Source organism: Anomaloglossus baeobatrachus, chromosome 1 (genome assembly GCF_048569485.1).
Source record: "Anomaloglossus baeobatrachus isolate aAnoBae1 chromosome 1, aAnoBae1.hap1, whole genome shotgun sequence".
Taxonomy (NCBI): domain Eukaryota; kingdom Metazoa; phylum Chordata; class Amphibia; order Anura; family Aromobatidae; genus Anomaloglossus; species Anomaloglossus baeobatrachus.
Genome location: NC_134353.1, coordinates 359,623,211 through 359,635,254, shown reverse-complemented (window position 1 = coordinate 359,635,254; position 12,044 = coordinate 359,623,211). Strand labels below are relative to the sequence as shown.

Here is a 12,044-nt window from a genome sequence, read left to right as displayed (position 1 = left end):
GCTGCGTTTTTACTCACTGCGTTTTTAATCAGTGCACAATGCCATTAAAGATTGTTGATGAAAAAAAAAAAAAAAAAAAAAGGTCTGATGTCATTTCCTTCTTCAAAATGTTCATTGTATGCAGGAGAGCAGACAGCTGCAGAACTAGTTTATGCAGGAGAGCAGACAGCAGCTGCAGAACTACAAGTCTCAGCATCCTCCATTCACTAGTGTATGCAGGAGAGCAGACAGCAGCTGCAGAACTACAAGTCTCAGCATCCTCCATTCACTAGTGTATGCAGGAGAGCAGACAGCAGCTGCAGAACTACAAGTCTCAGCATCCTCCATCCAGGACTGTATGCAGTTTTTTTCCCAAAAAGAAAAAAAAAATGACATGGGCTTCGCCATATTTTTGTATGCTAGCCGGGTACAGCAGGCAGGTACGGGCTGCCCCCAACCCCCAGCTGCCTATTTGTACCCGGCTGGGAACCAAAAATATAGAGAAGCCCTTTTTTTTAATTATTTCATGAAATAATTAAAAAAAAAAATGACGTGGGCTTCGCCTAATTTTTGAGTCCTTCCGGGTACAACTAGGCAGCTGGGGATTGGAATCCACAGTGCAGGGTGCCCATGCTTTCTGGGCACCCCCACTGCGAATTGCAGTCCGCAGCCACCCCAGAAAATGGCGCTTTCATAGAAGCGCCATCTTCTGGCGCTGTATCCAACTCTTCTAGCTGCCCTGGTGACGGGTGGCTAGCTAGGTAATAATGGAGTTAGGGCTAGCTGTATATTATCAGCTAGCCCTAAGCCCGAAATTCATGGTGTCACGCCAATATTAGACATGGCCACCATGAATTTCTAGTAATGAGAAAAAAAAAACACAACACACAGAAAAATATTTTTATTAGAAATAAAAACACAACACAATTAGTGACTCCATCTTTATTGAAATAAACCCCCCTCCGCAGTAATCCTGGGTCAGGGTCCCGCGCCGTCCAATCCGGATCCAATATCATCTGATCGGTTTGCTGGAAGGCAAAGCGATTAGATGATGTGTCAGGATTTTTATTAGAAATAAAAACACAACACAATTAGTGACTCCATCTTTATTGAAATAAACCCCCCTCCGCAGTAATCCTGGGTCAGGGTCCCGCGCCGTCCAATCCGGATCCAATATCATCTGATCGGTTTGGTGGAAGGCAAAGCGATTAGATGATGTGTCAGGATCAAGTGCCTGAATCCCATCACACATCAGCTGATTGTATAATCGGCTTTTATACTATCAGCTGATGCATCGGTGCCAAAAAAAAAAAAAAAATACATACTCACTTATGTGCTGTGGTGATTACCGGCAGCTCCTGGAGCGATCGATTGGACAGGAGTCTGATCCCGTCCGATCGCTGCAGCAGCTGCCGGTAATCAGCTGATGAAGTCCCCTGACGGCAGGATCAGCTGATAGCCGGCCGAAAAAGCCGGCGAGACTACGATCAGCTGATGCGTCAGGTGACTGCATCAGGTGATCCACGGCCAGGTCCTGCAAGCAAGGTCCTGCACCGGGGAGACTGCACACAGCCAGAGCGGCGCTACCGGGAGGAGATGGGAGCGGGCATGGCACCGGGAGTCTGCGGACAGGTGAGTATATATGACATTTTTTTTTTTCTACTGTTCACTTTGGTTTTCGCCGCTGCCTCCACCTCCCGCCCAGACATGGCGCCGCACGGAGCTGACATGCACAGGACGGGAGGTGGAGGCAGCGGTGACGGTACCGGGAGGATTCATGCTTCTGTGTTTACCAACAGAAGGAATCCTCTTCCTGTACACGTCACTATACTGCCCACCCATTGCGTTTATAGCTGCGTTTTTAGTCATAGAAACGCGGCTATATGCGTTTTTCATTGCGTTTTTAACATCTCATTGAATTCAATGAGTGAAAAACGCAGTGGAAAACGCAGAAATAATTGACATGCTGCGTTTTTGTGGTCACCACAAAAACGCAGCTAAAAAAAAACGCTGTGTGAGGACAGCACTTCTGAAAACCCATAGACATTGCTGGGGAAGCAATGTCACTGCGTTTTCAGCACAAAAACGCAATAAAAAACGCCGCTAAAAACGCGGCAAAAACGCCTAGTGCGCACAAGGCCTTACTGTCATCCATCAGCCTGGAACATAACAGTGCATCATGCTCTTTTTTTTTTTTTTTTATTTATTTATTAAACATCACATTTTTAGATACTGATTTTAGAGCTAAAGCTCCCAGAAGTGGATTCAAGAGGAAACAGGCAAACATGGAAAGTCCACAAAGCACCCACTGGACAGTCCCTCACCCCTGCTCATCAGAGCAGCACTGGGTAATCTATGGATGAAAATACCCACTCTCCAGCTGGGAAGAACGTCAGCTTTATTCATCAGACTATAAACCATATCATATACTGTAAGTAATTTTCTTCTCACCTACAACATCAGGCCTACCTCGGCACTTTTCGGAAAGACATAATAGTGGATACTAGTATGTGTAGGATTCAGGGGATAGAAAGGTTAAATTACCTGCACGGGGTGATGACCTTGGAAGGATTCTATTGAATCGTGAACCGTGGTGGATATACCGCTTGCAGACTAGAACACCGCAAGGAATGAATAAAAGACATGATATTATACAGTCATATGAAAAAGTTTGGGCACCCCTATTAATGTTAACCTTTTTTCTTTATAACAATTTGGGTTTTTGCAACAGCTATTTCAGTTTCATATATCTAATAACTGATGGACTGAGTAATATTTCTGGATTGAAATGAGTTTTATTGTACCAACAGAAAATGTGCAATCCGCATTTAAACTAAATTTGACCGGTGCAAAAGTATGGGCACCCTTATCAATTTCTTGATTTGAACACTTCTAACTACTTTTTACTGACTTAATAAAGAACTAAATTGGTTTTGTAACCTCATTGAGCTTTGAACTTCATAGGCAGGTGTATCCAGTCATGAGAAAAGGTATTTAACCCCTTAACGACCCATGACGTACTAGATACGTCATGGATCGTGTGCCGGTAAGCCCCGCCCCCTGCCGCCGGCAGGCGGCGGCGAGACGCGCACATATCAGCTGTTATCAACAACTGATATGTGTGCCTGCTACCAGCGGGTGGAATCGCTTCCACCCGCGGCCATTAACCCCTTACATTTCGCTGCCAAAGTCTTGGCAGCGATATGTATATGGGCGCCGCCATGACAGTGACTTACCCCGGCCCCACCGAAAGTCACGTGACATGATCACGTGACTTTCGGCGGTTGCCATGGTAGCACAGGGTCATGTGATGACGCCTGTAGCTAACATGAGTCACTTCCTCTCAATGCCGGAATACAGCCGGCATTGAAAGTGAAGCAGCAAATCTGCAGTTCTCAGCTCTGTAGCTGAGATCTGCAGATAGTGCAGAGCGATCGGATAGCTGATCGCAATAGCCCCCTAGGGGGACTAGTAAAATAAAAAAAAAAGTAAAAAAAAGTTTTAAAAAATTAAAAAAAAATAAAAAAACCTAAAAGTTCAAATCACCCCCCTTTCACCCCATTGAAAATTAAAGGGTTAAAAAAATAAAAAATACACACATATTTGGTATCGCCGCGTTCAGAAATGCCCGATCTATCAAAATATAAAATCAATTAATCTGATCAGTAAACGGCGTAGCGGCAAAAAAATTCCAAACGCCAAAATTACGTTTTTTGGTCGCTGCAAATTTTGCGCAAAATGCAATAACAGGCGATCAAAACGTAGCATCTGCGCAAAAATGGTACCGTTAAGAACGTCAGGTCGAGACGCAAAAAATAAGCCATCCCTGAGCCTCAGATCCTGAAAAATGAGAATGCTACGGGTTTTGGAAAATGGCGCAAAACGTGCGCCACGTTTTTTGGACAAGCTTGTGAATTTTTTTTAACCCCTTAGATACAAGTAAACCTATACATGTTTGGTGTCTACAAACTCGCACCGACCTGAGGCATCATACCCACACATCAGTTTTACCATATAGTGAACACGGTGAATAAAATATCCCAAAAACTATTGTACAATACCACTTTTTTTGCAATTTTTCCGCACTTGGAATTTTTTTGCCGTTTTCCAGTACACTATATGGTAAAACTTATGGTTTCATTTAAAAGTACAACTCGTTCCGCAAAAAACAAGCCCTCATATGGCAAGATTGATGGAAAAATAAAAAAGTTACGCCTCTCGGAAGAAGGGGAGCAAAAAACAAAAACACAAAAACGGAAAGTGCCCGGGGGCTGAAGGGGTTAAGGTGGCCACTTGCAAGTTGTTCTCCTATTTGAATCTCATATGAAGAGTTGCATCATGGGCTCCTTAAAACAACTCTCAAATGATCTGAAAACAAAGATTATTCAACATAGTTGTTCAGGGGGAAGAATACAAAAAGTTGTGTCAGAGATTTAAACTGTCAGTTTCCACTGTGAGGAACATAGTAAGGAAATGGAAGAACACAGGTACAGTTCTTGTTAAGCCCAGAAGTGGCAGGCCAAGAAAAATATCAGAAAGGCAGAGAAGAAGAATGGACAATCCACAGACCACCTCCAAAGACCTGCAGCATCATCTTGCTTCAGATGGTGTCAATGTGCATCGGTCAACAATACAGCGCACTTTGCACAAGGAGAAGCTGTATGGGAGAGTGATGCGAAAGAAGCAGTTTCTGCAAGCACGCCACAAACAGGTATGCAAACAGGTAAACAGGTAGGCCTGAGGTATGCAAAAGCACATTTGAACAAGCCAGTTACATTTTGGAAGAAGCTCCTGTGGACTGATGAAACAAAGATTGAGTTGTTTGGTCATACAAAAAGACGTTATGCATGGAGGCAAAAAAACACGGCATTCCAAGAAAAGCACTTGCTACCCACAACAAAATTTGGTGGAGGTTCCATCATGCTTTGGGGCTGTGTGGCCAATGCCGGTTCCGGGAATCTTGTTAAAGTTGAGGGTCGCATGGATTCAACTCAGTATCAGCAGATTCTTGACAATAATGTGCAAGAATCAGTGACGAAGTTGAAGTTACGCAGGGGATGGATATTTCAGCAAGACAATGATCCAAAACACCGCTCCAAATCTACTCAGGCATTCATGCAGAGGAACAATTACAATGTTCTGGAATGGCCATCCCAGTCCCCAGACCTGAATATCATTGAACATCTGTGGGATGATTTGAAGCGTGCTGTCCATGCTCGGCGACCATCAAACTTAACTGAACTGCAGTTGTTTTGTAAACAGGAATGGTCAAATATACCTTCATCAAGGATCCAGAAACTCATTAAAAGCTACAGGAAGCGACTAGAGGCTGTTATTTTTGCAAAAGGAGGATCTACAAAATATTAATGTCACTTTTATGTTGAGGTGCCCATACTTTTGCACCGGTCAAATTTTGTTTAAATGCGGATTGCACATTTTCTATTAGTACAATAAATCTCATTTCAATCCAGAAATATTACTCAGTCCATCAGTTATTAGATATATGAAACTGAAATAGCTGTTGCAAAAACCCAAATTGTTATAAAGAAAAAAGGTTAACATTAATAGGGGTGCCCAAACTTTTTCATATGACTGTATATCATTATGATTGATTTGATTATATAGGGAGAATAACTGACTTGTTCGATAAATATTAACGTAATGTTTTTTTAGGGCATTCAAATTTCTATGATGGTGGCAATTTAAGGACCTGTGAATCGAATTTCTATGATTGGTTACTGACTGGTTATGTGACTGATAGGATATGACGTAAAACACTGAGGATACATGGTTTTGCTTATTCAATGAATAAGGACAAGACCGAAACGCGTTTGTAAGAACTAGGATATTCCTGACCATTGTGCTTTTTTCATACTATGGATTGAAAGATTTTAAAGAAATTTTCAATAAAATTACCCTTTTATGGAACTTGGATGCCAGATTATTCCATCAGTATTTGGAGGTGCGTTCAGATAACCCTCACTGTGTCTACCACTTATACTACCACTACAAACTCAGCCCTCATGACACTAACTAACCTCTATTCCCCTTATAGGCGCACAAGCATACCTTATGCACATTTCACACTCCTGCATTGGCTAACCACAGGGTATGTTATTATGTTTTCATACTCTCAGTATTGTATGCTTCCTCTATATTTTATGCTCCCTGTGTAACTCTCTGGCCCAGGAATGGTTTCCTGTAACATTATTATAGTATCATATATGATCATGATTGTGCAACATATGTCCATATTTTCCTACTAGCCCTTTATATACCAGCAGACCCTTTTTTCTGCTTAACCAGTAGCTCTCATGTCATCACCTCTCTTAGAAGCTAATATTGCCATTGTCATAGATCTCCATGACAATCTGCTCCAGAGATTATTTTAAATGAAAGGGGCATTACCAATGTGAGTCATGTAATGACTGACTGCTCCCCTGAACTCACAGTAGAGCTATGTGTGTATATGTGATTTGATTTTAACATAGTACAACAGAGCTGAGCTTTGTCTCATTACAAATACATTTCCAGTTGTCCTCTCACAGTACTGTCAGTTCTGCTGTGTGAGATGAAAGCTGAAACACTGTAAGGCTACTTTCACACATCCGGTTTGAGCACTGCGGCTCAATCCGGCTGTGAAACCTATGCAACGGATGCGGCGAAAACACCGCATCCTTTGCATAAGTTTTTACATGCGGCCGGTCCGTTTTTTTCCGGTTGCAGCACGCTACTGAGCATGCACAGTGGAAGAAACCGCATGCGGCGGCTGGATGCGGTTTTTGCCGCATCGTGCCGCATCCGGCGTCCATAGGCATGCATTGAAAAATGCGCCGCAGCGGCCAGATGCGGCGCGTTGCGTTTTTTTTGCCGGAGCAAAAAACGTGCCAGGGAACATTCCATCCGGCCGCCGCATTGGCTAAATCTGCCGCATGCGGCAAAAACCGGACGGAACGTAAGCCCATGCGGCACAATGCGGCGCCAATGCAAGTCAATGCTGGAAAAAACGAAACCGGCGGCAAAAAAAAACGTTTTTTCAGCAGGGCGCCGGATTGTGCCGCACTGCTACAGCCGGATGTGTAAAGTAGCCTAAGAGGGCAACTGTAGCTGCAGAAGTGTTTGTAACGAGATAAAGTTTACTTTTGCTGTATTGTGCTAGTTCTGATCTCTCTGCAGAGCTGTGATCTCGAGCCTGCGCAAATACATCACCGGCGCGCGAGGGGGATAGTTTCTGGTTAGGCCCGCGATAGTGGCCTCTGCTAACTGCGCCTGCGCGAGACTTCGGCATCAGCGTGGAGAATGACGGGGCCGTCGTCATCCATGCAAATCAAGACTGGGGGACAGCGAACAGCGACCGGAGGGGGGACAGAAGGCGAAATAGAACCCGTCCATCTGGCCAACCAAACTAATTTGTATATGAAAAGGTAATATTTTAGAAATTTGTTTTGGAGGTCTGAAAAGGGGGCCAGCAACAAGGTGCACCTTCATAGAATGCAGCCCAGGAGCTGCAGAAGGTGATATTTTTGGTTTAATAGGGAAAAATCTGGTGACAGGTCCCCTTTAACAAGTGATTTGGGCTTTCAGAAAAGGCAAGCGCTTCATTTTTATCAGTCCATATTATTATATGTATGATGAACTTAATACCTGATTGAAACATTTATTTTAGTAGAAAAATATCATGATCTCTGAAATGTCTTACAGAACACGTACCTCTGACATTTGCTGCGGCGCCTCTTTACTCTTGCTGGTGCTCAGCTCATTGTCAGGTTCTGATTTCTGGCATTTTCTTGACATTTCCAAGTGATTATTTTGTGAGCCCTCAAGGGACCTTTTGCTTACACTTTTTGTGGTCTCTGAGCCATCTTTTGCAGTGGAGGTTCCTGCTTCTTTTATAAACTCTACTGTGTAAGGATGCAATCCATTTACTATATATAATATGTGGCCAGGCTTTAACTTGACGTCTTGATTTTTACCAATGTCCACCAAGTCAACACTGCTGGGGTTTGTTCCCATCTAAACAAAACAAGTTAAAGTGTAAAATTCATGTGATAAGAAATCTAGGGACTAACTTTTTTTGTAATCATTGGACACCAATAAATATAGAGGACAGAATTAAAAATGGCAATTAAAGATGAGCAGTGACACTTGTAGTACACTGGGCTTGCGCCTATGTCAATACTCCTTGGTAAGCTTCCTCGGCTGACGATCGTACAACAGCATCCTAGGTGCCCCTGGGGATTACATGGCCACCATCATGTCAGGACATCGCAGGGGTCTCGTAACTGCTACAGGTTCCCAGGATGCTGGTCAATAAAGTTTGTACTGCCTTGATCTGGCTGCCATGGAGGCCCAAATTGGACACCGGATCAGGATACTCTGAATCTTTTCATAAGATCTTTACATAATAAAGTCTATTCACAAATTCAGGATTGTACAAAGATGCAGCATTAAAATATGTGGACATTCCCCATCACATACATGTGAAAAGAAAAGTATATATTATAACACTCTGTACAAGCTACTTAAAGGGAACTTGTCAAGTTTTTGCCTCCTAATCTTATTGCAGCATAATGTAAAGACCCTGATTCTACCGATGTGTCACTTACTGGGCTGCTGATAGTTTTGATAAAACAACATCAACAGGAGATTATCACTTGAAGACTAGTAAACCTGCTGCTATGTAGTTCTCTATTTTCATGTGCTCTGTATAACCCCATACCCACCACTAATTGACAGCTTTTTGCCTATGCACAGTGTACGCAAACATCTATAAATAATTGAGGGTGGCAGGGTTATGCAGCGCTCAGAGAACTGGTAGATCAGCAGCAGCTAAAACGGTTACATTAAAACTACAGCAAGCAGCCCAGTAAGTTATACAGTACTTTGTACCTACATCATGCTGTTTTCAGGTGGCATAGCAAAAACCTGGTGACTGATTCCCTTTAACCTCATAACGACGGCCGTACGACTTAAAGCGGCGGCAAAACAGGGTACTTATTCTGTTCCGCCGCTTTAAAGCGGCGGCCCGAAAAAGCCCTGTAGCGCCCCCCAGCGACCGAAAATCTCGGGGGTTTCAGCTACCGGGGGTAGCTGAGACCCCCCAGATTATGAATCGGGGTGTTTTTTTTGGACCCCGACCATGTGATCGCCGGTATACACCGTATACCGACGAACACATGAAAAAAAAAGAAATGGCCGGTAAAACTGATTTCTTTTTCATCTGACATGATCAAACATGTCAGATGAGAAAGAAATCTAAACCCCTAGTGCCCCCAAAGCCCCCGGTACCGGAGAGTCCCCCCACCCCCACCCCTACCCCCACCGGACATCCAAAATGGCGCCGAAGCGCACAGAAAACTGCAGCCGCCGCCGGCTCTGCAGTCATTTCCCTCCGATCTGAAATGATCAAACATTTCAGATCGGAGGGAAATGTCCTCCCCCTGACCCCTCCTTCGGTACACCGGAGATCTCTGGTCCCCGGAGCCCCCTCCGGTCTCCAGAGCCGCCTCCCCCCTCCGGAGCGTGGAAGATGGCGGCGCCGCGCGGCCGCATTCATTCTGCTCTTTCTGCCGCATGTGACACGTCACATGCGACAGAAAGGTGCCCCCAAGTCCCCAGGTCCCGCTAGGTCACCCCCCGTCACCCCCCCCCAGCCCCAGCCCCCGGTCATACGTTACCTGTCTGGTGATCCGTCCCGCGATCACGCCGCCTCCTTCAATGCTGGCGGCGCATGCGCAGACAGCGGCTGTCAGCTGGATCCCTGGGACGCTGACGTCGCTGCTGCACAGGCTCTCCACTGTGGACCGGGGGAGAGTGAGTGCAGTAATCAGCAGTCTCTCCATGTGAGGAGTGTGGTCCTCACATGGAGAGACTGCTGTTCCAGAAAATGGGGGGTACGTTCTGTGAGCGTGCCCCTCATATTCTGGAATGAGGTTACTGCAGGTCACTCTGCCCTAAGTTGGACCGGGGCAGTGTGAGTGCAGTAATTCTCAGATTACTGCACCCACACTGCTCATGGAGAGCTTGCTCTTCCAGAAAATGGGGGATACGTTCCCTGAACGTGCCCCCCATATTCTAGAAGATCCAGAGTCGGCGTGGGACGTCCAAAATGGATTACAGCGACCGGAATTTCTTTATTTTCAATAAATTGGTAAAAGAGGAATGTTTCGGGGAGTGTTTTTTCAAATAAATTTTTTTTTTGTCTTTATTTTTTTCTATTACTTACTGGGTTAGTGATGTCGGGTATCTGTTCAGATGCCGTGACATCACTAACCCCAGGGCTTGATGCCAGGTGACATTACAGCTGGTATCAACCCCATATATTACCCCGTCTGCCACCGCACCAGGGCGCGGGATGAGCTGGGGCGAAGCGCCAGGATTGGCGCATCTAATGGATGCGCCACTTCTGGGGCGGCTGCGGCCTGCTATTTTTAGGCTGGGAAGAGTCCAATAACCATGGCTCTTCCCCCCCTGAGAATACCAGACCCCAGCTGTCCGCTTCACCTTGGCTGGTGATCAAATTTGGGGGGGACCCCACGGTTTTTTTTTTTTTTAAAAAAACGCCTGGGGAGCCCTCCAAATTGATCACCAGACAAGGTGAAGCTGTCAGCTGTGGTTTGCAGGCTACAGCTGTCTGCTTTACCCTAGCTGGCTATCAAAAATAGGGGGGACCCCACGTCGTTTATTTTAATTATTAATTTTTTTGGGGGCTAAATACAAGGCTAGGCACCCTTTAGTGCCACATGAAAGGCACTAAAGGGCGCCAGCTTAGAATATGCAGGGGGTGGGACGTTATATATGTTTGACATGTATCCATTCATCCATTGTAGCATTTTAGGCTGTGCGCCCATAATCGGGATTTGAAGCGTTTTGGGCGCAGAGTGTGTCCATAGTGTGTCCCTGTGTCCATAGCGCTGCATTGTGCAGTAGAAGCACAGTGGAAGGATTTTTAGAAATCCCATGCCCAATGTGCTTGCCCAATGTGCTTCTTTTCTCCGCAGCATAAACCGACCTGTGGCGCAGCTTCCCGAGCCTCAGCATGTCAATTTATGCTGCGGCGACAAGAGTGTTCTCTGCAGGTAGCATAGAGCTCCACAGCGGCCTGAACCCAAATCGTGGGCATGGGCAGCTGCGTTCTCCCGTGGACAACACTCACATCTCTGCAGGAGGCTGACACTGTGTACTAGACGCCGTGTCGCTGGATCATGGCCACAGAGCCTAAAAGTGAGACATTTGTTGCTACAGCAACATTTTTGTGAAGTACCTGTGGATTCAAAATGCTTACTATACTCCTGAATAAAATCCAGTTTCCAAAATGGGGTCACTTGTGGGGGGTTTCTAATGTATAGGTACCCAAGGGGCCCTGCAAATGTGACATGGTGCCCGCAATTTATTTCAACTTTTCCAGAATTCAAATGGTGCTCCTTCCATTCCAAGCCCTCCCATTTATCCAAACAGAGGTTTTTGGCCACATGTGGGGTATCCCTGTGCTCATAAGACAATGGATAACAACCTGTGGGGTCCACGTTTTGTTGTTGCCTCTTGAAAAAGTGAGAAATTTGATGCTGAAGCAACATTTTTGTGAAAAAAATGAAAATTTTCAATATGGCAACCTAAGCTTATCAAATTCTGTGAATTATTCGTGGATTCAAACTGCTCACTATACACCTAGATAAAAGCCTTGAGGTGTCTTGTTTCCAGAATGGAGTCACTTGTGGGGGACCGCCACTGTTTAGGCACCTCAGGGGCTCTCCAAATGCAACCTGGCGTCCGCTATTGATTCCAGCCAATTTTGCAGTCAAATGGCACTCCTTCCCTTCCGAGCCCTGCTGTGCGCCCAAACAGTTGATTTCCACCACATATAAGGTATTGCCAAACTCAGGAGAAATTGCACAATAAATGTTATGCTGAATTTTTTCCTTTTACTCTTGTAAAAAAAAAGCTACCTGGTTGAAATAACAATTTTGTGGTAAAATTTTATTTTTTTTTTTCATGGCTCAACGTTATAAAATTCTGTGAAGCACCTGGGGGTTCAGGGTACTCACCAAACATCTAGATAAATTCCT

At 44.9% G+C, this 12,044-nt stretch overlaps 1 protein-coding gene across 1 annotated transcript in view; it reads right to left on the bottom strand.

Annotated features, from left to right (window-relative positions):
• APTX (aprataxin) overlaps positions 1 to 12,044 on the bottom strand; it is a 57,412-nt gene that overhangs the window by 25,918 nt on the left and 19,450 nt on the right. The window contains exon 4 of the mRNA XM_075352447.1: positions 7,690 to 7,992. Coding sequence (XP_075208562.1) covers positions 7,690 to 7,992 — 303 coding nt within the window. The remainder of the gene's footprint in view (positions 1 to 7,689; positions 7,993 to 12,044) is intronic.